The following is a 27804-nucleotide window of genomic DNA, read 5'->3' on the forward strand; positions in this document are numbered from 1 at the left end:
AGATGACACTGCTCGGAAGGCTCATAAAGGAAATAACGACCGGCAGGTCGGCGACGTGGACATGGAGTGTTGATTTGGTCGACGATTTGGATAGTTAACGTTCCGTTACACAGTTCGTTGCGAACGATGCCTCAAAATCAATCGACATACCTTCCGGCAAGCTTGGGTGGAATGTGTGTTGGGAAGATTACTAGCCGTTTGCCGAGATAATCTGGTTGTCCTTAAGATTACACATCCCTTCGATTACGAATAGAAAAGTGCTAAGCTATCCAAGCATGTTTTTTTTTAGAAAAAAAATGATAAAAATATTTTAGTTTTTTTTTTGCTTTTAATAATTTCACGTAATGCATCCTACTAGTCCTATCGTCAATTGAAGGTGATAAAATTATTTTTTATCCTCTTTATCATCTTACTTGGTAAAACAACCACTTGCGGTTTCAGGCCTGCCTGTACCACTTAATGCGCTTGGCTATAAGAGATTGCATGATAGCCCTTAGGATCAGATATATGAACAAGTTGCAGCAACAAAATTAGTTAGAATGACTATGACCAACGTCACATGCCAGGTGAGGGTGGATGGAAAACTCTCAGGACCTTTTGCTACCATCAAAGGAATCCGTCAGGGGGACGGGCTTGTCTGTCTCCTATTCAACCTGGCGCTAGAGAGGCCCATCCGCGACTCGAGGGTGGAGACAACGGGAATCATTTTCTATAAGTCAACCCAGATCCTGGCATACGTTGATGATGTAGACATCATTGGTCTGCGGCTCTCCTATGTAGCAGAAGCCTACCTAGGGATCGAGCAGGCGGCAGAGAACCTCGGATTGCAGATAAACGAGGCAAAGACCTAACTGATGATGGCAACATCAGCGATTCACCAACAAATCCAAACTTACGTAGGCGTGACGTATAGATAGGTAAACGCACTTTTGAAATCGTCCCAAAATTCAACTATTTTCAAAGGTCAGCAACGAAAATAGCATGGAAGCTGAGTTACGCGCAAGGATGCTGGCTGCTAACCGGTCATTCTACAGTCTGAAAAATTAGTTCACCTCAAAGAACCTGTCGCGACGGACGAAGCTGGGACTATATAGTACCTATATAGTACCGGTACTCACATACGCCTCAGAGACATGGACACTGTCCAAATCTGACGAAACCGTCTTAGCCTCGTGCGAGAGGAAGAGACTCAGAAGGATACGAAGGAGCCGTTATAACAATGAGCTATATGAGATGCACAGCGACTTCACTGCCGTGCAGCATATCAAGCCCAGGCTCGCACTGGGCTGGCCATGTTAATTTATTAAAGATAATTTCGTGGCGCGCACAGGGGTATTTGTAATACTTCAAAAAACTTAAGATAACCTTACTTGCTATATATTTGAATACAGATATGAACATTTAAACGTGGCAACGGTTATATTGAAGTCAAAAAAGCAGTAGAACTTATTAAAAGCTTGACATAGAAGTAATTGGATCATGAGCTCCTCTGTAAGTACAAGCTCGGTCTATTGTAATCAGACAATTCCGGAGACGTAGTGCGTGGTAAGGAGGGTACAAATTAATCTCAGGAAATACCTCGGGTGCATCAATTTCCCCTTTAATTAACTTTGCTACAAACACTGCTTGTGCTACCTGTCTACGTCTCCCTAAGGACAGCAGACCCAGAAGAAGTCGTCTAGTTTGGTGTGGTAGAGGCTGGTCCATGGTCCACGTTAAGATTCTTATAGCTATTCTTGTGATTTTTTCTCTGAATACGTTCAATTCGTGTGATGAACCTACAAACAGTTACTTTAAACAGAAGGGGTCATTAAAATCAGATGTCAGACGATGAATAAAATCAAGCTGCTGATATGCTTTGTCGATGACATAAGGAATACTCTTGACGGAAGGAGAGTGACGAGTCAAGAATAGTACGGAGGTCCTTAGTTTCCATGTTACGTGAGATTTGTACGCATGGAAACTGGGTCGTCCCAGCTCGTAAAGTCTTTTTAGGCCATTCCACAAAGACAGACTGGCAGACGAAGGCGCGAGACCGTGGGCGGTTTCGGACACTCTTAAGGCAGGCCAAGACCTCAAAGCGTAAAGTAAAGTAAGTGAGTAGTAAGGAACTGCCAAAATTGACGGTCATAATAATTAATTGATAATATTTTCAAAAACAACACCACACGCAATATAAATAAATAAAATCTCAACAAACAAAAAGACAAAAAAAGAATATTCAAAAACAATTTGCATATAACAACACACGGTCGGTATCGTACCAACGGTCTTTTCAAGCGCGAAGCCTTACAACAGTCAATTCCGCTCTGACAGCTTGTACGGTTCCGCAAACGTCACACGCGCACCGCATGCGGCGAAACGTCAAGAGGGCCATTGTTTACCGCTGTCCATAATAAACGTGCTCGCGCCGCGGTACCGCTTTGGGTCGTGAATTTTATAGATTTTTGTGTTAAAAAGTACCATTATCTGTGGTACAAACGTTTTGTCGGGGTGGAAAAACGCTTGTTAAGTAGAAATTATCGCAATAACAACAGAATAATGCTGCTCGCCGAACCACGGCAACCGGTCGAAGTGAGTGGATGCGGATGCAGCACCGGGTTAGGGGACGCGTGGCCGTGTGGTGCTGTTAATTAATGTGCATTTCTTTCGTTCTTTACCCGGTGGTCAGGATATGGATGCGTCGACGGAAGATGTTTCGGAATCGTTCAAGGCCGAGTTTGCCGACAGTACGGACAGTGAGGAAAGCTTCACCGACGAATATGATTCCGATGAGGAGGTAAGGGAAGCTGTTTCTGTGTACCCGTGGGGTGAAGGAGCGCAGAGTGGTTTTATTTTGATTTTCTTGTATTTTTTATGTTCCCATTTTCTGTGTGTGCGTGTGTTATTGTGCTGCGTCGTTAGCTACGGCAAGCCTTCCTTCGCAACGAGCTGAAGCCGGGCTTGAACGTGATACTGAAGGAAGAGCGGCAGCCGATCAACGATACGATCAAGCTAAAGGCCGCCCTCGAAACCTGCACACTCAAAGCGCCCTGGCTCGAGCGGATGGATCTGGTGAACGATCTGGCCCCGCTCACGCCCGAGCTGGCGATCCAGATCGAGAAGCACGAGCAGAAGCGGGAAAACCTGTTCAAGGGCAACCGGAAGATACCGTACGTGAAGCCGGAGGCGGACACGGTGCTGAACGACTTCAAGCGCGAGATCCTGTTCCACCGGCAGGCGCAGGCGGCCACGCTCGAGGGCATCGGGCGGCTGCACGAGCTCGGCATCGCGACCAAGCGCCCGGACGACTACTTCGCCGAGATGGCCAAGACGGACGAGCACATGCAGCGCATCCGGAAGGTGCTGCTGGACAAGCAGGAGGGTATCGCGAAGTCGGAGCGCATCCGGCAGCTGCGCGAGCAGCGCCGCATCGGCAAGCTGATACAGCGCGAGGCGACGGAGAAGCGGGACGAGGAGCGGCGCAAAATGCTCGGCGACATCAAGAAGTTCCGCAAGGGCAAGCTGGCCAACCTGGACTTCCTGGACGATGACGACGGGCCGCGCGGTGAGTTCCGCAAATCGGGCAAGGGACCGGGCAAGGGTGGTAAAGGGGGTAAGGGAGGCAAGGGAGGTGCGAGCGCGAAGCGGAAGGCGCGCGATGCCAAGTTTGGCTTCGGTGGCAAGAAGAAGGGCAAGAAGCAGAACACGAAGGAATCGTGCATGAACGATGGGCCACGTCGCCGTGGGGGTCCGGGCGGTGCGAAAGGTGGTGGTGGTGGTGGGGCGAAAACTCGACCAGGAAAGGCGCGCCGGGCACAGATGAAGAGCAAGGGGGGCGGTGGGCGTAAGAAGTAAGCAAAAGAAGAAGACGAAGAAGAAGAAGAAGCAGTGTATTGATAAAAAAGTGTACATTTAAGCGTAATTCCCTAAGCCGGTCGTTATCTTTTTTGCTTAGTCCTCATGTCAAAAATAAAATACATTGCAAGGCGAAGAAACTTGCAGAGATGGAAAGCTTGGGAGACTTTTTAAACGTAATAGATTTTTTTTATAAATATTAGTTGTGTTTGTATAACAGTTTTGAGCCAATTTTACTTCATTTTTAAACTGTAGTTTCCGTTTTTTACATCTTATTCTTACAACTTTCATTTTTTCCTTTCATTTGCTTTACAGGGTTTTCCATGAGTTATCATAGCTGTGGGACACTTTATGAACTCTTTCTTCCCTGAAATGAACTTAATGTAATGGGAATTTGGCTCTCTAGCACTCTTGTTGGACAAATCTAATAGGAATCCAAGGAGCCTGTCCGAAAAGGGTGTCATATAGTGCAATTTGAAGTTCACTTCCAATTGGAAAGAGTCAAAGAAGTGTCCCACAACTAAAAAAAACCCCTGGAAAACCCTGTAACATGATTTACTACCTTTCTGTGCCAAAAGTCGCTACTTTTTAATTACAAAAATCCCCTGCTGCAGGACATTTTCCCTGTTTTTCTTTGATCATTTCTTCATGCACAGTTGAGCTTTAATCTAAACTTCATCTTCCCGCGGCAACCCTTTCCTTTCTTTTTCTTAAAAAGAGAATATCCTGCTGTCCCAAGCATACTCAGTAGTTTGCGGAAAAGTGTTTACAAAACAGTTTACAAATGAAGCTTGCAACGCCTACTACTGTGTGGTGTGGTGCTCATCAACAGCAATCAACTTGTTTGCCCTTGCCTTTTCGCTTCATTTCCCCTCGTTTTGTCGTTTCGCGTGCTGTAAACTTTTTCCCCCCTTTGATGTCGTGGGCTTCCGTGGGCAGTGCCGTATCGACCTGAGAGCGATGCTTGGGTGCTCTTTACGTGGGAGATTTGTTGGTGGCGATGCTTTAACGAGGTTTGATCCTGCAGGTAAAGGTGAGGTAGATAAAAAGGGAACCATTCGGAGTACAATTTAAGTGGAAGCGAAACCGCAGAAAATGTGTTGGAAGTAATAAAAGTGTTGATGAAAAATATATTATCTAATGATAATATCACAAACGATTAAAACAAATGAAATAAAGTTAAGCGAAAAACAAGAAAAAGTGTTAAAATTAATAAAAAGAATGACAACAATTGTAATACCGAATGATAATATCACAAACGGTTAAAACAAATGAAATAAAGTTAAGCGAAACAAAGAAAGGGTGCTAAAATTAATAAAAAGATTAATAACTGTTATAATACTTATGATAATATCACAAACGATTGAAACGAATGAAATAAGCGAAACGAAGAAAAAGTGTTAAAACTAATAAAAATAATGACCACAATTTTAAAGCCTAATGATACCAATCACAAACGATTAAAACAAATGAAATAAAGTTAAGCAAAACGAAGAAAAAGTGTTAAAATTAATAAAAAGAATGACCACAATTCTAAAACCTAATGATATCAATCACAAACGATTAAAACAAATGAAATAAAGCTAAGCGAAACGAAGAAAAAGTGTTAAAATGAATAAAAAGATTTATAACAATTGGAAAGCCTATTGATAATAATCACAAACGATTTAAACGAATGAAATAAAGTTAAGCGAAACGAAGAAAAAGTGTTAAAATTAGTAAATAGAATGACAATAATTGTAAGACCTAATGATAATATCACAAACGATTAAAACGAATGAAATAAAAGCATTTTGTAACGCAATTTAAAATAAAATGAGAAATCTCTATTAATCAACAAAACTCAACAAACCAAGCAAATTACTGAGGAGAAAAACCCTGCAAAAATAAATCGAAACAAAAAAAAAAATCAAAAAATCTGCCTCGTGTTTCCTTCTCGAACTACCAGGCGCACATGCGAACGAAGAGGTTGCGCCCGTTACCGCTTATCAAATGCGATTTCGATTTCTCCGAACAAACTGGTCCGTTTTTCGGCTTTTCTACCAGGAGAACATGCACACGAGGAGGTTGCCGATCGACGCCTGGTCTTTTTTTTCTATCACATGGTGTGCGAGGAGGCCCCGGATGCCGTTTAGAAATGTACCAGTTTTCGGTTCGCTAGTAACAGGAGAGCATCCAACCGAGGAGGATACATTTATCCCGGCAGCTGGTAGGATAAGGCACCATATAGTCATCTCTTTTCCTCTGCCTTATCACATATCATCACAACGGCGCGGATGGCTTATCAGTGTGGGAGAGGTGTGACCAGCATCCCCCGTGTGTGTGTGTGTGTTTGTGTGCGTGCGAGGCCCGGATGCCGCCGCCCGATTTGCTTGAAAATGTACCAGTTTTCGGTTAGCTGGTAACAGGAGAGCATCCAACCGAGGAGGATACATTTATCCCGGCAGCTGGTAGGACAAGGCACCATATAGTCATCTCTTTTCCTCTGCCTTATCACGTATCTTCGCAACGGCGCGGATGGCTTATCAGTGTGGGAGAAAGTGTGATCGCGCCAATCAATATCGATCCCATTCAGCAGCGATTAGTGGGCGTTCACTAATTATTTGCACTCCATATTGAAAGTCGAATCTCTCTCTCTCCCGTGTGAAAGATCATTCGGAACGCCATTTTTCGCCAATCAATCTCGGATTGAACTTTGGAGCTTTTGTTAACAGGAGAGCATCCAAAACAGGAGATAGAGCCATTCTCTTATCAGAGGTAAGTAGATAAGTAGGCGGATCGATAAATGTTAAGTGATGTACTTTTTCTTGAAGGTTTCATTTTATTTGTATCGATTTTGTGGCTCTATATTGGAAAATTAAAACTTACCCAGTACAATATTCCAATTTGTTTAAATACATAAATAAAAAAACAATTCGAATAAAGCACCCAAGTGTGTAGTTTTCAATGTAACTGATTTTCCTTTATTGAGAAAATAGCATATAATGTATCGTAAAGAAGGGGGATATTATTGTGTACGCGCGTATCTACAAATAGAATAATTAAGGGCAATAGATTTAATTAGGTAAATACATAGATAAGACTAAAATTAATCATTGTTTGTTTGACACACACCAACACATACACACACATATATGTAACAACAGTTTAGCTGTTTTTGCTTCCCATCCCATTAGATAGTGGGGAAGACCGCAGTGCGAATATGTGTTGTATTGTATGTGTGTGTGATATGTTTCCTTTGTTTTGTTTTGCTATCTTCTATTTGTATATTTAAAACAAATTCCATTTATTTCTACTTTCCTTTCTCTCCTTCTCCTTACTTTCATTATTTCAATCTCTTTATACCTACTTTTTGATTAGGCTTGTATATGTGTGTGTGTGTTTACTTCTTTTGCTTTTTATTTTATTTCGCTCCATTCCCTCTTTCTCGTTCTAATTAAAACTAGCCTATCAATCAAACAGGAACAGGAGGGGGAGAAGCGAATTGTATTATTAAAAACCAAAAATACATTTAAAAAAAAAAGAAGGCAAGACACATGGGAAGATCACTTTGTTTTAGGGAGCTGTGGGGACTATTCGTTCACCTTTTCCACTTTTAAAGGTTTAACAATGCTATATACTATAACGATTCAGGATTACAATAAGAAGAAGAAAGAAAAGAGAACGAACGGCACACGCAACAAAGTGGCAACAAGTGGAAACATAAATGATGTTAGAGTGTAAGGTACCTTTGCTATTGGCCTTTTTTTTGCTTGAAATAGGGAGTTAAATAGCTAACGAAACGAAGTCGTTTCTCTGTTTGCTTGTTTGCTGTGTTGCTGCGAGTACGCATCGAGTTTTGATATGTTTTAAAACTGCGGCTTTTCTTTTTTGTTATGTTTTAAATGCTTTCATTCGCAAACACTTCTTAACTGACTAACTATTTTCCCTTTTTTTCTTTCTCTTTCTCTTGACTTTCCCTTCTTTATTGTTTCGTTTCGTGTTTATTTTCATTCTTTTTCGTAAGTTCCTTTAACACTGTTTGCATCACTTTTCTTTTACTACTTTATCTCTTTACTTCTTTTCCCTTTCTGTGTTAGTTTAAAAAGAAATAATAATTATTTAAAAAAAAAACATAACAAGACAGCTTCGTATAAGTTTACAAATAAAATAAGAGAAAAAAAATACCGGGTAAATATGCGTATGCGTTATATATATGTATGTATGCATGTATGTATAATTATGTATGCGCAAACGTGTATGTAAAAAAAAGAAGATGCGTATAAAGTATCGTTAATAGTACGTTCACTAAACAGTAACAGAAGGATATGTGTGTGTGTACAAGGATGGTGAGTGTGGCTACACTCTCTCTCTCTCTCTCTCTCTCTCTCTCTCTCGCTTACTTGAGCGTAATGCGCACGCCACCGTTCGGCAGCTTCTTCATCATGTTCCACACCTGTATCCGCGTCATCTTCGCGATCGAGATATCATTAATGGCAACAATCTCTTCGCCGGCACGGAGCAGGCCCGACTTTTCGGCGGCACCACCTAAACAGGAATGCACAAAAGAATGGTTAGCAAAGCCTTGTAGCACGCGTAGCAGAAGCAGCGCCTACTACTACCACCTACCCATAAAGATCTTCTTGATGATGAGTGGCTTGTTGCCGGCGGGTGAATCGTAGCCGCCCTCGATCGAGAAGCCCAGCCCGGCACCGTCCTTGTTGATTTCGACCATCCGACACCCTTCCGGCACTTCCGCGGTGGAGTAGGAAGAAGCTGTTTGGAGGACAAAATGAGATACGCGGTCAATGTAGTAGTCAATTGCAGCGCTACAGCACTTCCCTGTCACTTACCATTGTCGGTGGCATTGCTGGAGGAACATTTGGAGACGTCGTCGGCCGACAGTAGCCCATCCTCGGATGCGGTCCCATCGAACACACTTTCTGCTGTAATAATTCGATTCGAAATTGATTAATATTGTCCTTTATGTACTAACTTCACACGCTCCTGTCGCTCTTACCTTCGTTCGATGCCACATCTAGATGGTCCAGATCCAGCGAACGGGACGCTTTGTGCTGGATCTTCAACTTCCGCTCGTACTCGGTGGCGATTTCGCTCTTCTCGGCCAGCGAGCTGAGCGAACCCATCGAGGGTCGCTTCAGCTTCGTGAGCGTGTCGAGTACGAGCGATTTCGAGCGGGTGATCACCATGACCACTTCCGGCCGTGGTGTCTGTGTAATGAGAGAAAAGGGAGAGATCAATTTTGTTAGTTTCAAAAGATATTTAAATGAGAGAATGATGGGGAATTCACGAACCTTAAGTACGCTGAGAGACTCGCGATGCGTGAGGCCCCGCATGCTGAGACCGTTGATGGACAGGATGCGGTCGCCCTTTCTCAACCGTCCGTCCCGGTCCGCGGGTGAGTTGGTGAGAATTTTGTGGATCTGGAAGAGGAGGAAAAAAGTGGTTTTAGTTAAAAAGATACTTAAAAGATTATTCCATTTAAGATCAAGATACTACTCAGGAATTTATTTGAGCTCGTTGGGGTAGAGGTATTGGGAGTCTTTGAGATGCAAAAGACTCATCTCAGATCTTCATCCAAGGAATGTTATGATCGTAATGTTCAATATATCTTACTCATATCCTTCAGAATGTCTGACATGATAGGAATACCTTCAATATCAAGTAGAATCACACAATGGAGGCTTTGGAAGTGGCATCACACTATAAACAATACTAAATTACGGAACAGGCTCTACGACGCTCAAGTTACTGGGGATTTCCGCGGATCTCATAAGTTCCAGGTTCTTTCTTTTGAGAAGTGATCTTTGTGGATCTTTTTGGATAGGCTCATTTGGAATCTAATAGGAAGTCCTAACATATCAAGTTCACTTCCCGGAGCAAGAATCATGAAAGTGTTCCAAAATTATGAGATCCTCTGAAAACACCCTTAAAATCCTCTAACTCAACCTCCAAAATATGACTCCAGACAGCTCACGCTAACAAAGAACATGGCGTAACATCCATATGATCTCACTACTTCAAAGCTTAGTGGACGACTACCGAAAGGATGAAAGGACAGCGGATGGTAGAGCAATGTTCCATGGAATTTGTGGTGCTTTGGTGTGCTGGACGTCAAGTCCCCTTAAGTCAACATGTGACAACTACAGTGAGGTTAGGTACTAAACACACAATACTGATGAGCTATTACTACAGAACTAACACACACAAGTACAACATGAAGCATCAATAAGACATTAAAAAGGCCAACAGGAAATGTAGTGGAGACTACATATACCGCGAACTTATACTCCTCTTTCAGGTGTAAAATCTGAACTGAGAAGATTTTCTAAGTACTCTAGATACCAAAAGGAATAGATTAGACATCTACTCATCCAATTCTGCACATTGCACTATATCAAGACGAAATTTTTTCTTCTTCTTCTTCTTCATTGGCACAACAACCGTTGTCGGTCAAGGCCTGCCTGTACCCACTTGTGAGCTTGGCTTTCAGTGACTTATTGTTACCATAGCAGGATAGTCAGTCCTACGTATGGGGGCACGGTCTATTCGGGACTTGAACCCATGACGGGCATGTTGTTAAGTCGTATGAGTTGACGACTGTACCACCAGACCGGCCCGAAATTTATCCTTCAGTATTACCCTTGCTTTCGGAATGCTTTAAAGAACATTGGAGCAACATTAGTATCTGGTCGTCGTTTCTCAACACTACCATATTGAAGGATCTCTCTAGGATAGCAAACAGATAGATGTCATATCTGGAACAGGCGTCAACAGGATCCAACAATGTTAACAGTCTCCTTGAAACAGCGCCATCTATGTACCTAGAAAGTGGCCTTTCAATTCATGTCTACTTCATCTCACTTACCGTGATTTCCTTCGCTTCATAGTCCGACCCCCCGGCCAGCGTAATGCCGATGCTACTCTCCGGCGTTTCACGCTGCAGCACCACCACGAACGCTTCCGGCGTGGCCAGCGGCGGGTCCGCCTCCTCAATGATCAGCTGCAGGTCCTGGGGCGTAATCAAACTGTGGCTGCTGCCGAGCGACGAGAAGCTCCCGTAATCGGACGGCGTGCTTTGCAGCGTCTGCGACGAACCGGTACAGTTCGGTGCACCCCGTCCCATGCCGAGACTGTTCGTCTGCAGCGAGGACACGCCGGACGAGGACGAGGCAAGCGAATCCCAGGACGAGAACCGATCGTGCCCGTTGTTGGTGGTCGTTTTTGGTGTGGCATGTACCGGTGGCGTTGCGGGTGGTGCTACTACTGCGGTCTGTGGTGCTGGCACGGCTGCTACCGATGGTGCTGTCGGTGGAGTCGTCGCTGGCGGCGCAGCGTGATGGTGTTGCTGTTCCTTCATCACCGGCTGCTTGCCCGGTGTCGGTATGATCGTACTGTTGGCCGACTTCGATTCGAATGACTTGCGAATTTCGGCCAAATTTAGCTTCTTCGTTTCGACCGACGAGCGGAGCTCGCGGCGCACCGGCACGGGCACTGGTTCCGTTGGTGGTGGCGGTACCGTCCGTGGCGGCGTTGGTGGAGGAGGTTGCTGTTTGCGTTCCCCGCGTGCGCCTAGGGCACCAACAATCTTGCCAACTGTTGGAGTGCCGGTTTTGCTGTTGCTTTCCGCCTCCGGTTTGTGGGAGATGGTGCGGGCCGCCTCGTGACGCACCCATTTGGCAAGATCCGACATGGAGCCACCGTTTTCGTGCGAGATCTTCTTCTCCGCGGGCAGCTTCTCCGTCACCACCGGCACGGCCACCGTGGAGGAAGCGACGATCGGCTCCTCGACGATCGAGCTGTCCTCCAGATCCGACACCACCTCCACGTACGACGCCACCTTTATCACCTTGTCGACGATGCTGCTGCCGTCCACACTGTCCACCACTTTGTAGTGTGTGAGCTCCTTCCGCTCCTGCTCGTAGCTCGCTCCCTTGCCGTTGGTGAGCGAACTTCTCGGCTTGGATTTGGATTTGCGTCGTTCCTCCTCCTCATAGCCATCGGTACTGTCACCGTCCTCGTATCGCTTCGACTTCCCATTGCCCACCACATCCTCAATCTTAAGATCGCCACGCCCATTGCGGCTCTTGGCCGACGCCAACACGTTCTTCCGGTTCATTGACGCTTCCGACGACGAGGACTTGGACAGCTTCCGGCTAATGTCCACCGTCGGCGTACTGCCGACCGAGCTGCAGCTAGCCTGCGAGCCCGAGCTGGAAGTGAGCGTCGAGTTCGAGCTCGTGATGGACGTGTTCGTCTCCGAGCTGAGCGTGCGGGTCAGCGCGTACTTCTCGACCGGTGCGGCCGGCGCCACCGGCGACACAGGCGGCGAAGAGACGCGCGAACTCAGCACCGAATCACTCTCGTCACCATCGCCATCGTCGCTCTCGTCGTCGTCCTCCGTGCTGCGCAAACAGTCGGTCGACCCACTCTTCGGCGGGTAGACGAGCGAGGTGCGGGGCGGCTTTGCCGGCGGCAACGGTGGCACTACCAGCGGTTTGCGGAACGCGGGCAGCTCCGGCTCGATCGCGGCCACCGAACGGGCGACGATCGTGCTCGCCGTCAGCGAGCTGAGGCTCGTCTTCGGCGGCATCGGCAGCGTGCTCGTCCTGCGGCTGTACGCATCGGTCGCCGCGGACGGTGGCTTGGCGGACGAGAGAATGATTTCCGAATCCTTGCTCTTGATGATGGGCAGGCCGATGATGCGCGTCTCGGGCAGCACCTCCGCCTCCGGCACCTTCTCCGGGATGACGAGCCCGCGCAGCTTGGACATGGACTTTTTGCGCTGCTCCAGCAGGCTGGAGATGGACGACTTCCAGCGCTCGTCCGATGCGGCCGGTGTGTTGTTTTGCAGGGCGGTGAGCGAGTTGGTGCTGCCACCGACTGAGGCCGCCGGGCTCGAAGCGATCGTTGCCAAACTGTTCCCGTTCGAGTAGCCCGAGAAGCTGGTGGTGCGGGAGAGAATCTTGGAACCGTTCTCGATGCCATTGGTGCTGGGTTTCAACACCGTGTCCGAGCTGCGGTTGGCAGGGTTCAGGTTCTCCACGCTGTACGCTTTCCCGAGCACAACGGGCTTCGACGTTTCCAGGCTAAACTTGGCCTTGTAGGGCGTTTCGTTCGCGACCGTTGCGGTGGAGGCGGCAACGCCCCGATCAACCTCATCCAGATGCTCCACGCTGTGCGCTTTCTTGCGCAGCGTAGCGTACGTTTCGATCGCTTCGAGCGCCTTGCGCGAGCCGGTGTCCCGCGCCGAGGAGCCGAGCAAGTTTTCCGAGCTTTTGGTGAAATCTTTGCTAAACTTCCGGCTCGCCGGGAGCAGTGCTGATGGGTTGTTGGCGGCGGTGGTGGTGGCGGCGTGCTGCTGTGGCACCGGCGCTACACCACCCTCCGCATCGGCCGCGCTGGAAAACATTGCAATCTTGTCCCGGACGCTCTTCTCGGACTTTTCGTCCTTGCGCCAGTTCGAGCCGACCAGCGAGATGCGACCCGACGGTGGCAGCGATGGTGCTGCTGCTTTGCCATTGTGATCCGGTACATCTACCGAGCGGCGCCGCTGCTCGAACACGCTCTGCAGGGATTGGTAGGCTTGCGGGAGCTCCTTCCGGCTGAGCATCGACTCAGCGATCGAGGAGCTGCGGGTCGGGAAGGGCGGTGGTTTGCGGAACGTGTCGCCAGCGTTGGCCGCCGTCGTCACCTTGCGCGGGACTGGCGGTGGATGACTCTTCGGCAGATCGGGTAGATCATCGTTGAAACTACAAAAAAAGAAGTAAAGAAAACAGCAAAATTAGATTGAAAAAACGCAGCAAAAATGCCACTCGGTGGGGGCATACTGACCTGGAATGTTTGTCATTGGATTTGGCGAGTACCGGCGGTGCGGCGACCACGGTCACGCCAGCACCATTCATAATCGTCATCGCGGTCACCGGGCCGACGGTGGTGGGCCCGTTAACGCCGCTGCTGCTGTTGCCGTTTGTCGCCGTCGTCGTCGTCGTCGTCGTCGGTTCGGTAAAGTTCGGCGGGAACTCATGCCCATCCGGTGGTAGTCGTGAGAATGCCGGAGGCGCTGCTGCCACTACTTTGCCACCATTCGTTGGTGCTGTCGGTGCTGCTGCTGCTGCAGAAGGTGCTGCTGACGGTATGAGCTGATGCACGGTGCTGGCGATGGCGGTCACGGTGGTTGTCGTCGTCACTACATTATTCATCGAGTCCATGCTCGTGACACTGCCCGGGGCGGCGGCGGCTGCGGTACTACTCTTGTCGGAGTCAGCGTCGGTGACCGAGTGGTTCTTGGCGTTGTTGTTGTTGTTGTTATTGGCGAAGACGGTGAGGCCTTCGCTGCTGCTATCTACGATGCCAGTGGCGAGCCCGGACGAAGCAATGTGGCCGGATTCTGGATAGATGGAAGCAAATAGGGAGAGACATTTGAATTAGTAATCTTAATACGCTTTATTGTGGAGGGCGGGTGATGCATGTTTTATTAAACTTTGCAACTTTGGAGAAAGGAGGTTGAAAGTTGTATTTTGCAGAAAATTTGATTATGGCCTCAATAGTTAAACCTCCTCATTTCAGCTTTATTGTAAATCTTCAATATCTGTTTCGTAAAGTTGTTTTCCTCTTCACTGGATACATTGGAACGTATATTTAATAACATCTTCAGTCAATTAATCTCAATAGTTTTGAAACCATCATATGGTTGAAAATCTTAGGTTATGTGGTGAGTACTTCAAATTGAAATCTTCGATATCATCCACATTCCACATCTTCTGTAAACTAAACGAATCTTCCTCAAGCGAGTTCTTGTCCCTTTCACCTGCTAGAATGTCTAAAATAATAATAATTATTCAAGGCAACCGTGCTAGACATTAAAAATAAAATATCTACAGTAATTACGAATTATAGCCCGATTTATGGGCCCATCGTGGGTTCAAGCCTAGAATGGACCGTTCCCCCGTAGCAAGGATTAACTATCCGGCTGCGTGGTAATGAATTAAGTCTCGAAAGCCTGTGTATAGGCCTGCATGTCCACGTAAGACGTTACGCCAAATAGAAGAAGAAGAAGAAGAAGAAGAAGAAGCTTGACTTAGGGACAAATCTAATTTGACTACAGAGAGCAAATGTACTAATAGTCAGTTTTGATAGTTCTGAACAATATACAACACTATCATCAATAAATTTGATACTGATTTGATGGGATAGATGGATATCCAGACCAAGTTGATTATAACAATACTAGCTAGACGCTACTGCGAGACATATAAGATTCTAACGTTTTTCCTCCAATAACGAAAGGATTTTATGAGTGCTGGATTGTCTATATCTGATGGTCAGGAATTCCTAAGCTACTGACATGTACTATTCAGATACTAGAGGGTAAAGGATGCATCAAACAATGTAGAGGACAACCTACTGATTGATGTTATAGTTCACTGAAGCTCTACTTTGATTACAGACATTCAAATTCTACACAAAATAGTCAAATATGTCACTCTGAACAAGCTCTTCTTGAAGAGTAGGCACATTATTGTAGCATTGGCGCAAGAACTCTAGAGCATTTTCTTATTGGTGCTTGAGTTAACGATATTTTGGTGTGATTATTATTCCATAATTTGCATCAGTTATTTATCAAAACCCCAACATATCATTCTATTCATTTTGCAAGACAAGTCTTCGACATTTTGCCGCCACCAGACGTATTCGGAAAGCAATCGTGCTTGAGATTTACTGTCCTATTTTGATCGTTCATTTTTTCCCTCCATTCGCCCTTTATCATTCACCAGTTAAATGCAAAAACAACACCCAAATCACGAGTATGATAAATGTCCTGCGGGCAATAAATTATCATCCCAATTTGCTCAAGAGCACAACACAAGAGCGATCCAGAGGACAACTGTGCTTGATGGTACGCGCCCTACCCAGTGCAAACAAACAACAAAACAATCAAAATGCTGCACTGCCACCGATCAAGCCCTGAACCTCCTTCCTTCTCACCCACAGAACGTCCATGCTGGCAAAGGTTAAGTAGTTCGCGCGCGCTCGCGGGCGCATTGCAAATTGCTCATGCATGACTCAAACACCGGTAGGCAGCAAACTGGAATGCGTGCAATGTTGCCGCCACCACACAGCGAGACATAGAGGCGAGCTGGAAGAACGTGCGGAAACTTCAAACTGTGCCGTCTTGCAACCAACCCCACCACCTCCTCCTCTTCGTGGGTGGGTGCGGCACACAATCTCAAGGAAACGGTGTCCGTCCGTCCCCGGATGTCAATTTTCGGTTATAAATTAATGTAGCGTTCCTCATATCCCGCGCAGTAGAAGGGAGAACACAGTGGGAGAGAAGAACAAAGATGACGATCGTTTTATTGACAGTTATAATACATCCCCAGTGTCTCGCTGCGAAGAGGCTCATATGTTTGTGTTTGGTGCTGGCAGCCAAGCCGATGGTGAATTATAGCAGATCACATCCGTTCCAGTTAGGGAAGGAGAAGACGACCCAGCAGCCCTCCCCTGAATGAAGGGAGACATCGCGTCTCGGCAGATCGAGCAGAGAAACAAAATGGCACGGGATGTGTAGTAGAGAGTCGGACTGTTTTACTTTGATCAATTATCGACCCCTAATGGACATCGGTGGCGGTGTTCGATCGATCTTCACCGCGAGTTGAGTGAATTGAGCGCTCCAATAACGGCAAGTTCTCCTTCCGATAGCAAAGTGTGCGGTCTCTTCCGTCGTCGGCCGCTATCGATAAATAAATCAATAATTGTTTCAATCAACCTTGCTTACCCCGGTTTGCGCATCCCAGGTTTCCCGCCCACCGTCGGTAATAGCCGGTAATCGATCCGGGAAAAGTCAAAGTGATGTGCGCTCGATCTTTTTTCCACAAATAATTTCGTGACCTTGCCCTAGCCCCCGTCGTTGCCGTTGCCGTTGCCGTTCGTGGGGTACGCAATTTCTGAAACACTCCCGTTAAACTCGCTTTTCGTGCTTCCGATCGTACACAGCGAATCACGACTACTGGGTTGCGCTCAAGATCAAGGCACTTTTCACCGCAAAACCCCCTTGTGCCATTTATATCAATCATCACAATAATCATCGAACAGAGCGGTGTAGGTCCCGCTTGCTTCCGCTAACCGCCGCTGAGCGGTGGGGCCACCACCACTTACCCTGTTTCTTTCACGATGTGGGTCACACGATGGCAAACGAGAGAGAGAGAAAGAGGAGAGGCACTGGCCGTGTGTTTTAAAAAAAATTGAACCCCGTGACCCCTAGGACAACGGCGCGGTGTGCACCATTCGGTCATTTGGACGGCTGTTTATTATTACACCGCCGTCCCGCCCCCGGGGGCGTTACATTGCTGCGTCATATTTTTTAGTGACGAAAAGCACCAGCAAACACTCCAAGCAAGAAGATGCTCCAGAAACGATGCTTTTCCTGGGGCCGGATGATGGAGAGGTTGTGTAATATTCATTACACAGGGAAAACTGGGGTGATTTAACGACTATAATTTAACGCATTGGTGGGTTGGAGGTGGGTCAGCGGCTGCTAGTGGAAGGTTTGTTTTGCATTTAGGAGTTGTTTGCCTATGTAACCGTGTTTTGTGTGAGTGTGTTTTTTTCTTAAAGTTGTTCATCCAATGTTTGCGCCCAGGTAATAATTAATTAGTGGGAGAGTTGCTCGTGTGAACTGAAGTCTCTCCGCCATTATGCTCATTTGCGTGTGTGCGCGGCAAGCTAAACCTTTTCTACGGTTGATAATTTTAAAGTAAAGCACTCAGTGAAAGCTTTTGAATTTAAATAGACGAAAAGGACTGTAAAATTGGTATAATTAAACAAATCTTTGCATTTGATGCTATTCAACGAACCTCACTGAAGTGAAATAATTGGAGTCAATTCCTTTTGAAATGCGCTCAAAAATTTTCCGAATTACCTGAAACACGGAACACTACGATACAGATAATGAACTCCATCATGAGTATATTCAGCGCTAGAAAGAGTACCTGTTATAAGTTCATTACTCGCCCAAGTCACACAATGAACTGTGACGGCACTACTCGGTTATGGTCCTTCGAGCCGGATTTCGTTACCGGATCGCTTGCAAGTTCTAGTATGCAGCACCTAATTATACACAACTTTGATCCAAATTTGATGTACGCATAGTTTAGCTGTTGTTTACTGGAGTATGATGCCTTTTGTTCTACTATTTTCATCAACTTGTGCTCATTCTAGCGTCAGAATCTTGTTTGAAAATAGTCGCCAAAAACTGTCTGACCAACCTGGCTAGCCTTGTATTGTGGTTAGATTGTGTCGATGTTCACATGCTGTGTTTGATGTATGAAGTTGCAGCAATACTCGTGGTCCGAAACGGAGATGCCAGTATGTAGCGAAGTAAAAAAGAAATTGATATAATTATTTCCAAGGCTTTGATAAGTGCCACACAGTGAGTCTTTTTATTCATGAAATTACTCAACACAAAGACCCAATAAATCCTACTTCGCTTTTTGCAGGAAGAATTAAAACTAAACGACATTTTTAGTTCATAATTTAAGCATGCTGAAGCACATTTGATCCATTTTAAATATTTTTTTTTACCCAATACTTCACAATCGAAATTCAGCAACAACTTCACCCCATATATCCTCTTAAGGAGGGAAAGCAACTTTTCGGCGAGAGCGTGTAGCGCGTAGCATGATTTACCGCCACACAGCGCTGTGTATGCGGCAAACTGGTTCTTCCGGTCACGGCTGTGTGTCGCCGCCGTCGCGAGAACGCGCTTGCTGCTAGTGAAACGTGAAATAAATCCTCGATTCCAAGCAAAGAAAGAAACTAAATCCAAAACGGTAAAATATATCGACAATATGACCTCATCTTGGTTTGGTTGGTTGGATGGTTGGTTGGTTGGGGGAAGTGCATTCGAAGTAATTCTTGTTGCGGGATCGTACGATTCTGTCCACGAGTGTGTTGAATAAGGCTTTCTTTCTCTTGGAGATCGGAAGACTCAACCAGCGAGGTTAAGAGTGCAACAAATGTAATAATACTGCAACGATCTCCTCTCTATGTATCTCTCTCTCTCTCTCTCTTCACTATATCTCCTTCTTGCATCCAATAACCAATAAAGGGCAACACCAAGAAAGCAACCATGATCACCGTTGCTTTGTACTAACTACTCGGTCTGAGATTCACTTGAAACACCTTCTCGGTCTATTCTACGTCTGTCTGCGATCCAGCGACACGATAGCCAATTGGGGAAAGATATCTAATTTCTCTCTTCCCCCGGTTCGCCAAGTGTCAGCCACGTGAAATGTGTATTGCTGGTAGAAATGCTAACATACTACCCCCAGAGCGTATGGTTTTCCTCGTTTTTGGCGACAAGTCACGACACTTTCAGGCATCTTGGACACTGCTATAGCCGCGACTCTTTCCCTGAACTCTGCAACACTGGAGCCAACCAAATGCACAGTAATAGCTATCCACAGCTTATGTAATCCGGTTCTGAGCTCTTCCTATGCCAATATCCAGTTCAAGTAGCTCCAACAGCTAGCTCCCTCTCTCTCTCTCCCTCTCTCACACAGTGTATGTTTCTGGCTTTGCCCAGAGTAATGCTGGTCAGCAACCTTATGCCCTCGGACGCTTCGATGTAAGTCGTTGATTTTTAGGTTTATTTATGTTAACCAAATGCACACCGTACCACCGAATGGGTCTGCCATGGTCTGCCGAGTGGGAGTTGGACATCAGGAAGTTGTGTGTTTGCGTGCATCGGATCGAAGTGCAACGAGCCGATCGCTGGGTCTGTGTAACAGACACAGATGTGACTGCAACGAATGTAGGTCTTTTCTGGAACTTCTACCGTATATCTTGCCACATTCTAGTTCTCGTAAAGCAACATCTCAACCCCCTGTTCTTTGTCGTAGATTTTCTACTACGGAAAACTGTTCCATGTGTGTGTGTGTGTGTGTGTGTGTAATCGAGGAAATGCAGTTTGAAATTGTTGGAGAAAAGAAAAACGACTCTGCGTGCGCGTGAGATTCCTTACGGTGCCTGCCAACCTCACAAAGGCAACGAAACCCCGACGGGATCGAATGGGCAAAAGGCAGAAGGAGGAAAGCCGAAGAAGGGTGGAAATAAACGACCGATCGGTCGCTTGATTCGCGCGCGCTCGCCCCAATCCCGGCAGGAGGGCCACAGTGTACTCTTGCGGATTCGGATGCCAAGATTCTCGGGCATTGGGGAAGTTCTCGCCGGGTGCGCTGCGGCGGAGTACGCGCTGTGCAGACCGAATCGGGTTCACCTTTCCCCGCTCACACATACAGACACTCACACACACACACATGTACAGTTTTCCGTTTGGCAAGATCGAAGATCAGGTTGGCGAAACAAAACGGATAGGAAACATGAAACATGCTCTGGACAGCCCTCCCCGCGACGACGGGTTCAATGACTTGGGTTTTTAGCGTGCGCTCTCTGGGGCCGCGCACACACGACGTTTGGCAAGGCGGAGTGATTTCTGTAATTTCTTGTGAAAGTAAGAAGTAAAAGCTAGAACAAGGGTGCTGTTAACAACGCTTGCCTGTGAGTGTGTGTGAGAGTCATGTTCTTTGAAAGTTACAACATCTTTGGAAATAAGTTTGAAAAATAATGATTTTAGTTTAAGTCCCTGACATTGAAGTGCAAGTAAACGATCATTATTGCAATTCTTGTTTATAACTTATTTCTAATCCGAATTAACTGTACTAACAAATGAATTCTTCATACGGAGCTACCAGTTAACTACTCAGATTCAATTCTTTTATCTCCCAAAGTATAACAACATTGTGAACATCTTCAATGCATCTTGTTCTGTCAGTCCTGGAGAGGATGTTTTACTCCATCCCAACACTAATAACAACCGTTCACACTATTCTTTCGCATAATCATGGGCTTTTGTGCCTACTATTTGCCATTACATACGATAATTTTACATCCAATTGGTTCTCGATGAGGTGCCAATGATAAAATGATACCGTCCAATACAATGGATGAAACGAAACGCCTTTGAAACGCTGTAGATTAACCATTTTAATCCTTCGTACTACAATGATGTTGTACCTCTTTCTCTTGCGTTGGTTATAGTTCTTGTTGCTCTCGACTAAAAACAAACGATATAAGACAAATTCTCTACATGACCTACTAACTAGAAAGCTCGAAATAAGTTTGCATTTCTTTTCCCTTGCGCTGACTCCCAATCAATTGGCTCAAGCTTGACCGGAATGACACATCGGTAATCGATCATTTCATTCCAGCAATCAGCCGATTGACAGGCAAAGCAATCCTTTTGTCAAATCGATCAGCACCCACCTTTAGCCTATGTTCAAATGTTCGAACGGCTCTAGGCATCATTCTAGTTTAGTGGATTTAACCAACTCTATCCCGAAAACGACAAAAAAAAGACAAAACGTATCACCTAGTATGACGCAATACGATGCGTCGAAAGTTAAACCCAGCGGTCGCTACACTATAAGCACAGTTAATAAATGGTCACTTTTTAAACGATCACATTCACCCCCTCTTGCCGCGGCTCAGGCTAAACGCCTAAACCGGTGTGTCTTTCTGTGCGGATTGTTCGGACGCCTAGTGCCCAAAAATTCAACTTCCCCCCCCCCCCCCCCCTCCGGCAAAAGTGGGTCGTCGCCGGCAAATGACGATTTGCCGTCCCGCTGATTTATGGTCCCGGGGTCCCGGACAAACACACGCGACCGACCACTGGATGGGAATTTTTGCGCGAGGTTTGGGGCAAAACGTGACCAGAATGGAGGGCAATGGTGTCGCATTGCACGCAAAGGGAAAAAAGAACAAAAAAACGGGACTAGCCCGAATCTTCCCCCACATCGAAAATTGGAGTGGCTCTTCCGTCTGACTGTCTGTATGGGGTAGGGGGAAAAAAACGCACCCATAAAGCTTTTTGAATTGTCTCTTTCTCGCCACGAGACGCGTTGCACTTAAGAAATGATCAAGATTGTACCTTCTCTTAATGAATAAATACAACGAATCCGTTTAATGTAATGCTGGTCTCATTAGGAAAGGTGTACTTGGTTTTTGGTACAAGATAACGAATGGCCGCACAGGGGTGGGGGAATGGTAATAATAATGGAGTAACGTGATGTTCCACGGTCATTACATTAAAGCTTACAAAATGACCCTTCAAAGATGAGCGTGAATTTACTTTGATAATGTTTCATGTCTTTTTTTATGGGTTGATGCGCTGGATTTATTGCGTTTGTGTGTTTACTACAATAATCTTTTATTTTATTTCTCTATTTTTGTTCACTGAAATAATAAACAAAAATAGTTCAGCACCCGATGGCATTGCAAGAAAAGGTCATCATACACATCAGCTGAGATTAAGACGACGCCAGTAAAGCAATATAAAAACTGCTGGAATTTGTTGTTTATTTTCAAACGATAAGACAGTGCCAATTTCAATGTTACCCTTTTCTAGCAAATCGTGGCCATATTTTACGACCTCGAGTGAACAGTCGCCCGTCATTCACGCGTCCATCGTGAGATGGTGATCTTGCGCGCACCGTTTCAAAAAGACGTGATCCACAGTAGGACGACGCCAGCAAGCTTATCGCCTTCTTCCGTCGTGCACGAACTCTCCCCCACGATAATCAAACCTTGGACGGAGATGCTCCGAAATAGGACCAAACTCGTGATTGTTTTGGCACAAATACAGCAGTAGCAGCAGCAGCAGCACTGCACAGAAACAGAGGGAAACGATAATTGCACACATCGCGAGATGTCTGGCATTCCTTTCTCTCCTGCACGCGCCATGAGATGGATCTCGGGATATGGCATTGATTGATCCACGGGATGCCCAAGCGACGGAGATTTCCGAACGGATACGGAAGCTTTCTTTCCGGACTTTGGGCTTCGGTGGGTGCAGGCAGGTGCCCTTGAACTTGGTCGAGCTAATGAAACAAGTTTATTAGTGTTTGCGGTGGCTGTGGTATGCTGATTAGGCGTCCACCACAGCCACTGCACCGCTAATTGGGCTTTGGGAAATGTTCCAAATATTTCGATCGACCTTTCGCCAGTTTTGCCGGCAGATTCCTGCGCTGTCATTCTTGCGAACGGCACACTAACGATCGGGAGCATAGATGTAGGAAAGGAAGGGAAGTAACACATCTGCTCCATGCTCTTCCGGTTGTTGTTAGTTAGCGGCGTGTGTTGGTTACGGAGGAGTAAGGTTTCCATGTCAAGAGTTCCAGGCATCAACATACTCTTTTTAGTGCCCAAATTTATTGTTATTAATATTTATTTATTTATGTTGCCACGGGTGTAGCTTTATGTTTATTTCAGTTGCCGCTACAGAATTTTTGTAACTGTCGCTCGCGTGTTCAGGGTTCCGCCGATCAGTTCAAAAATTGGTCTGTCTTTCTTCGTATATAAATTGCAACTAAGCGCCGTCTTCAATGGCGCTTTGTTTCAGACCAGCTGATCTACTTGACCCTAAGTAACCTCGCTTAGCGACCTGTGTCGAACTTTTCCCTTATTGGCCCTATTTAACAGCTCAGCCAGTTGTCTCATTTTGGGGATATCTGTTCGTCCTTATCTAACTCACAACGCCATCTGGAGTTTCTTTTACGAATTATTCGAGCTGTCCTTGACAGCTCGTTGTTTTGTAAATATTGCGGCAGCTAATCTGCACGAGGTGCACATCGTGCCAACAATTTATTTACTTGAATAGGCACAGAGTCCTAATTGAGGATTGTTAAGTTACAGTAATAACATCCCACTACAGAAGCGATTGTTACAGTAATAATAGTACATTACTACATTAGCAACGGCAGAATTCTATCTTTAAACTGCTCCGAAGATATCACAAAGTCAAATGCATCGGAGCTCGCAATGAACTTGGCAGACTTGCGGATGCCGACCAGCACCAGATCGAAGCAGATGTATTCGTTGAATATTTATATTAGTTTATTTCAACTTTGATGAATGTTAGAATTTGAACGAAGCAATGAAGCATCAAAATACAACATGATATTGAAAATTAAAAAAAAAAAGGTATTTACAGATATTTAAGAAAAATATAGAAAACATAAATCTAGATCATCATGCCACATACTAGTTCGGAGAATTAGTCGGAAATTACGCTATCCAATGCATTTTAGTTTGTTTTCAATAGCCTGCACTTCCTGTATCATCAAACTATTACAGGGATTGAGATCTATAGTTGGTGGGAAAACAGGCTTACACTATTTGTTCAGTGCGATTAAAACAACTCTACGTCAGTCCTGGTTGGAACGATTATTTTATATCTGATGGTAAATGAACTTCGAGGAATTTTAATCAATTTCAATAGTGTATTTAATTTGAATTTCATAAAATATTAAGCTCCTATATTGATATCGATATGCATGCACTTAAAACTTCTGTTCGAATTGAATCAGCACAGATGAAGTAAGCAACTACATCATATTAAAATCGATAAACCTTCCTTGGAAAGCAACGCAATGTTTGTAATGTGATAACGCGTTTTGTAATGTTTCACCATCATGCCAACACAAAAATGGGTTTACCAACCTACTGCAATCAGAAATCAATTTGAATGCCTTCATGCATACCCTCGCATACGTCGTTGGCAGCTTAGCATCTGCCCATCTCGTTGCGATGGAATTGTACCGAATGATGCACAAAAAATGATGCAGCCAAACGTCCACACAAATTGATAATAATCTAATTGGCAGTGGCAATTACAGGGGGGTTTTTTTGTACTCCAATCACACAAATTAGTTGCATGCCAATCGTGTGTTACCATTCCGATGCAAGGCTTTAGGTCAATTAAACGAACTTCCCATCCTTCTCGCAGGAACGGAACAAACGGAGTAGTACGTACGGCAGCACTTTAATGTAATCAATCATATCCGATTGCACTTTTTTTGCTGTGGCGAATCCTGATAGCTATTGCAGTTTTGTTTGTATTATTGTATGGTAGTAGTATTATTTTCTAATTACGACACATATCAGTAAGCAGCAACGATGTGTGTTTTTTTTTCGCTCCTTGTCGTTGCTGCAGTTGTGGTTGCCGTTTCCAAAGCTGGACAGACAGGGTTTGGATGAGATGAGCAAAAAATAAAAACATTAATGTTGGCGCCATGTTGCATTATGCATGAGTTGCAGCAGCAGCAGCTTGCGGATGAGCTGAGTTGATTTATGCACCAGCCCGAGCGCCAAACAATGGCCAAATGTCAAATGTGTTGTCCCGTGAGCCTCCCCGCTCCAGCTGATTGAAATGGACAGTGAATGGTAGTCCGATGCGTTGCAGATAATTGTGTGTTTTATCAAAATTCACAAAAAAACACAACAACCCGCTGGCGGCGGGTGGTTTTCCTCTACGTTCCACCAGCGTTTAACCAAGTGCAAACAGCACGTATCATAAATTAAGCGCGCAAACGCGAACCACACGCACTAATCAAACGTTTAATCGCGTCGAGAGAGTTTGTGAGGCGTTACATTTAATAGGGGGTTTGTGTGTGTGTGTGCTTCATTTTTATTTATTTTTCCTTCAACCACAAATGGGAATTCCCAAGCACAACGAGTAAGCTTGGGAGGAGGGGGAGACATTTAAATGTGCAGACAAAGAGATGAAGGATAAAGCGATAACGAGCCCGCAGTTAAACAATCAGAACAGACACCTACATTTTGTGGCATATTTTTGTGTTATTTGAGGAAAAAGGAAAAAGATAAACGCACTGAAATGCATACAATCACAAAGAGCCATGAAAATAAAATCATCTCCAGTGGCCGAGACTTCCCAGAGGTGGGTTTAAACATTTTCCAGCCAGAACCATCAGTAGAGCTTTTTCCCCGGCGCTCAAGCGATTCATGCAATTGTGCGGGAGATTATCAAACTTTGTCTATTTTGCAAGGTTCTTTCTTGCAAAAAAACACCCACAAGAAGGTTCCCTTTCTCAAAAGACACCTAATGTCTTACCATTTTCACTTACAACATCTTAGATCTCAGACCGTTTGGGGCTATTAGGAATAAAACAGCCAGACGCTAAGGTTTGCTGGCTAGACGCCATGCTACTGCCATTTGCCTGGCTAGTTTCAGAACACTAGACTTTACACTAAAACCCACCTCCACCCGAAAATAAAGCGACAGAGAGGAAATAAAGGACACTGCTCTCACTCACACACCATCTGGTGTCCGCCCGTGTGGCACTTTCAAGGCTGCGTTAAAACTGAGACTTTGATAATTTGGCCCTTTTTTGTCAAAAAAAAAAAAGCTCAATGCTTATTATGCTCCTAGCTTTTGCTAGTTTGGGCTAATGGAGGAATGCCAACGCTCATTTGGCACACGACGCTCATCATCGGGCAGCAGAGTGCTCTTTAGCATAGAATTGCTCCATAGAGCGACGAACACACACACAGACAAAAGCACCCGAAATCGCACTCTAATGCACAATCACGAAGTGCTGCCCTGCTTCCGGTAAGATTAGCAAGATGTAGATCGTTTCGGGAGCATTAAAAAACGGCACGACCTCGACACAATGTCCCTTCCCCCATGGTGGAAAGGTGGGAAGGTCACTCAGACACCTCTCTCGAGGGATACTATCACACTAACTTCCTCGCATTTGCCTCCCCCAAAAAAAAAGATAACGAAATGAAAGTTCCGTGTCGGTCGTTAAGTCTTTTCTCCATGTCTCCTCATCGATGGGGCCTCCACGTTTTGTCCCTTAATGGGGGTTTGGTGGCACCACCGCCACCACCAACGGGAAAGGAAAAGGCAACTGGGTACTTTAAATTATTTCACCCGCCGTAATGTGTCTTTTCTCCATACTAAAAGGTGCAAAATTGAACCACAATTTCAAACCACTCCGCATCTTTGCGATACCCGCTCGCGCTAACCCAAAAGTACCCGTGCACACCACCGCACGCCTGCCCTTAAGCGATTGTTTCTGTCCCTCCAATTCCGCTGTTGGTTGACCGAGAAAATTCGATTCATTACAGAGCACAATCCCCCCTATTACGGACGGAGTAAACGGGAAGCAAAATCATTCTGTGTAGTTGGAGCACCATGTTGAACCTTCCCAAAAGGTACAAAAAAGAACGCAACTCTTGCTAAAGTGGGCGACTATCAATTTGATTAAAATTGATTATCGACTGGCTCTCTGATCGTTACGGTTCGGCGAAGCCGATAGACGAATGGTTCCCCACTCGCCAGGGCCTGAAGGGTGTTCCCGAGCGATTCCACAGCATCACTGCTGCTGCTGCCGGGCTTACACATCGCGGAGCTTGACCTATATTTTAATGTGATAAATTTTCTCTTTTTCCCCGTGTTGGTCAACGCTTACCCTAAACACATTCCCTCCCCCCGTTGCTTTGTGGTGCGCTGACACGATCTAATGCGCTGATTCGGGGTGCTAGATAGCGTTCTTTTACTCCACCGTCACTGCCGGGATGCGGGTTCGAGAATTTGCGGGTGGTTGGGGAGAGATGAGGAGAGAGGCAGCTCAAGCAGCGCAGACAACAGGCGAAACAGCAACCCGGAGGGAGCGAAAGGCAAAACAAATGGATTAAGAAATCGGCCAAAGATAACGAAAGATGTGTGTTAAATTAAATTAAATGAGTGTGTAACTTTGCATCGATTTTCTAGGTCAGCGGCCAGCCAATCGAGCCGGCCAGACCGCGCCGCTCCGGGTCGCTGTTGCTTTTGCAGCGAGGCGAAAGCAGGCTGCGCTGAAACTGAACACTCCCTGGAAGTGGTAGGCGTTTGGGGGATGAGGGGGGGGGGGTTTGAGTGACGGTGGCGCACGGTGGGCTCGACAGTTTCCCCCATCCCTTCCCGCTGTCCTCCACGTGGGGTGCAACTGGTTTTCTTTTGTAAATTTATAGCAAACCCTTCCGTTGTCTCTGTCTCTCTCTCTCTCTATTTCTGTTGATCATTGCTGACTGTTTAGGAGTTTCTGCGCTGTACCTCGTGTAACA

At 45.7% G+C, this 27804-nt stretch overlaps 2 protein-coding genes across 3 annotated transcripts in view; one reads left to right on the forward strand and one right to left on the reverse strand.

The window, feature by feature from the left end:
* Positions 1-2360: 2360 nt before the first annotated feature.
* LOC120958532 (probable rRNA-processing protein EBP2 homolog) lies at positions 2361-3993 on the forward strand. Its single transcript, XM_040381403.2, has 3 exons — positions 2361-2574; positions 2672-2779; positions 2905-3993. Exons 1-3 carry the CDS (start codon positions 2542-2544, stop codon positions 3835-3837), a joined length of 1074 nt encoding a protein of 357 aa, XP_040237337.2. The 5' UTR covers positions 2361-2541; the 3' UTR covers positions 3838-3993.
* A 2781-nt stretch (positions 3994-6774) lies between these two features.
* Positions 6775-27804, reverse strand: part of LOC120959893 (uncharacterized) — a 217608-nt gene continuing 196578 nt past the window's right edge. Inside the window, exons 4-10 of one of the 2 annotated variants that reach the window (XM_049609606.1) lie at positions 13672-14227; positions 10706-13589; positions 9132-9260; positions 8837-9047; positions 8670-8759; positions 8446-8592; positions 6775-8364 (exon numbers count right to left, since the gene is read on the reverse strand). In XM_049609606.1, coding sequence (XP_049465563.1) covers positions 8216-8364; positions 8446-8592; positions 8670-8759; positions 8837-9047; positions 9132-9260; positions 10706-13589; positions 13672-14227 — 4166 coding nt within the window. In that variant the 3' untranslated portion in view covers positions 6775-8215. Of the gene's footprint in view, positions 8365-8445; positions 8593-8669; positions 8763-8836; positions 9048-9131; positions 9261-10705; positions 13590-13671; positions 14228-27804 lie in introns of both variants that reach the window. The other variant, XM_049609605.1, reaches the window with a different exon arrangement.

Source organism: Anopheles coluzzii, chromosome 3 (assembly GCF_943734685.1).
Source record: "Anopheles coluzzii chromosome 3, AcolN3, whole genome shotgun sequence".
Lineage (NCBI taxonomy): Eukaryota > Metazoa > Arthropoda > Insecta > Diptera > Culicidae > Anopheles > Anopheles coluzzii.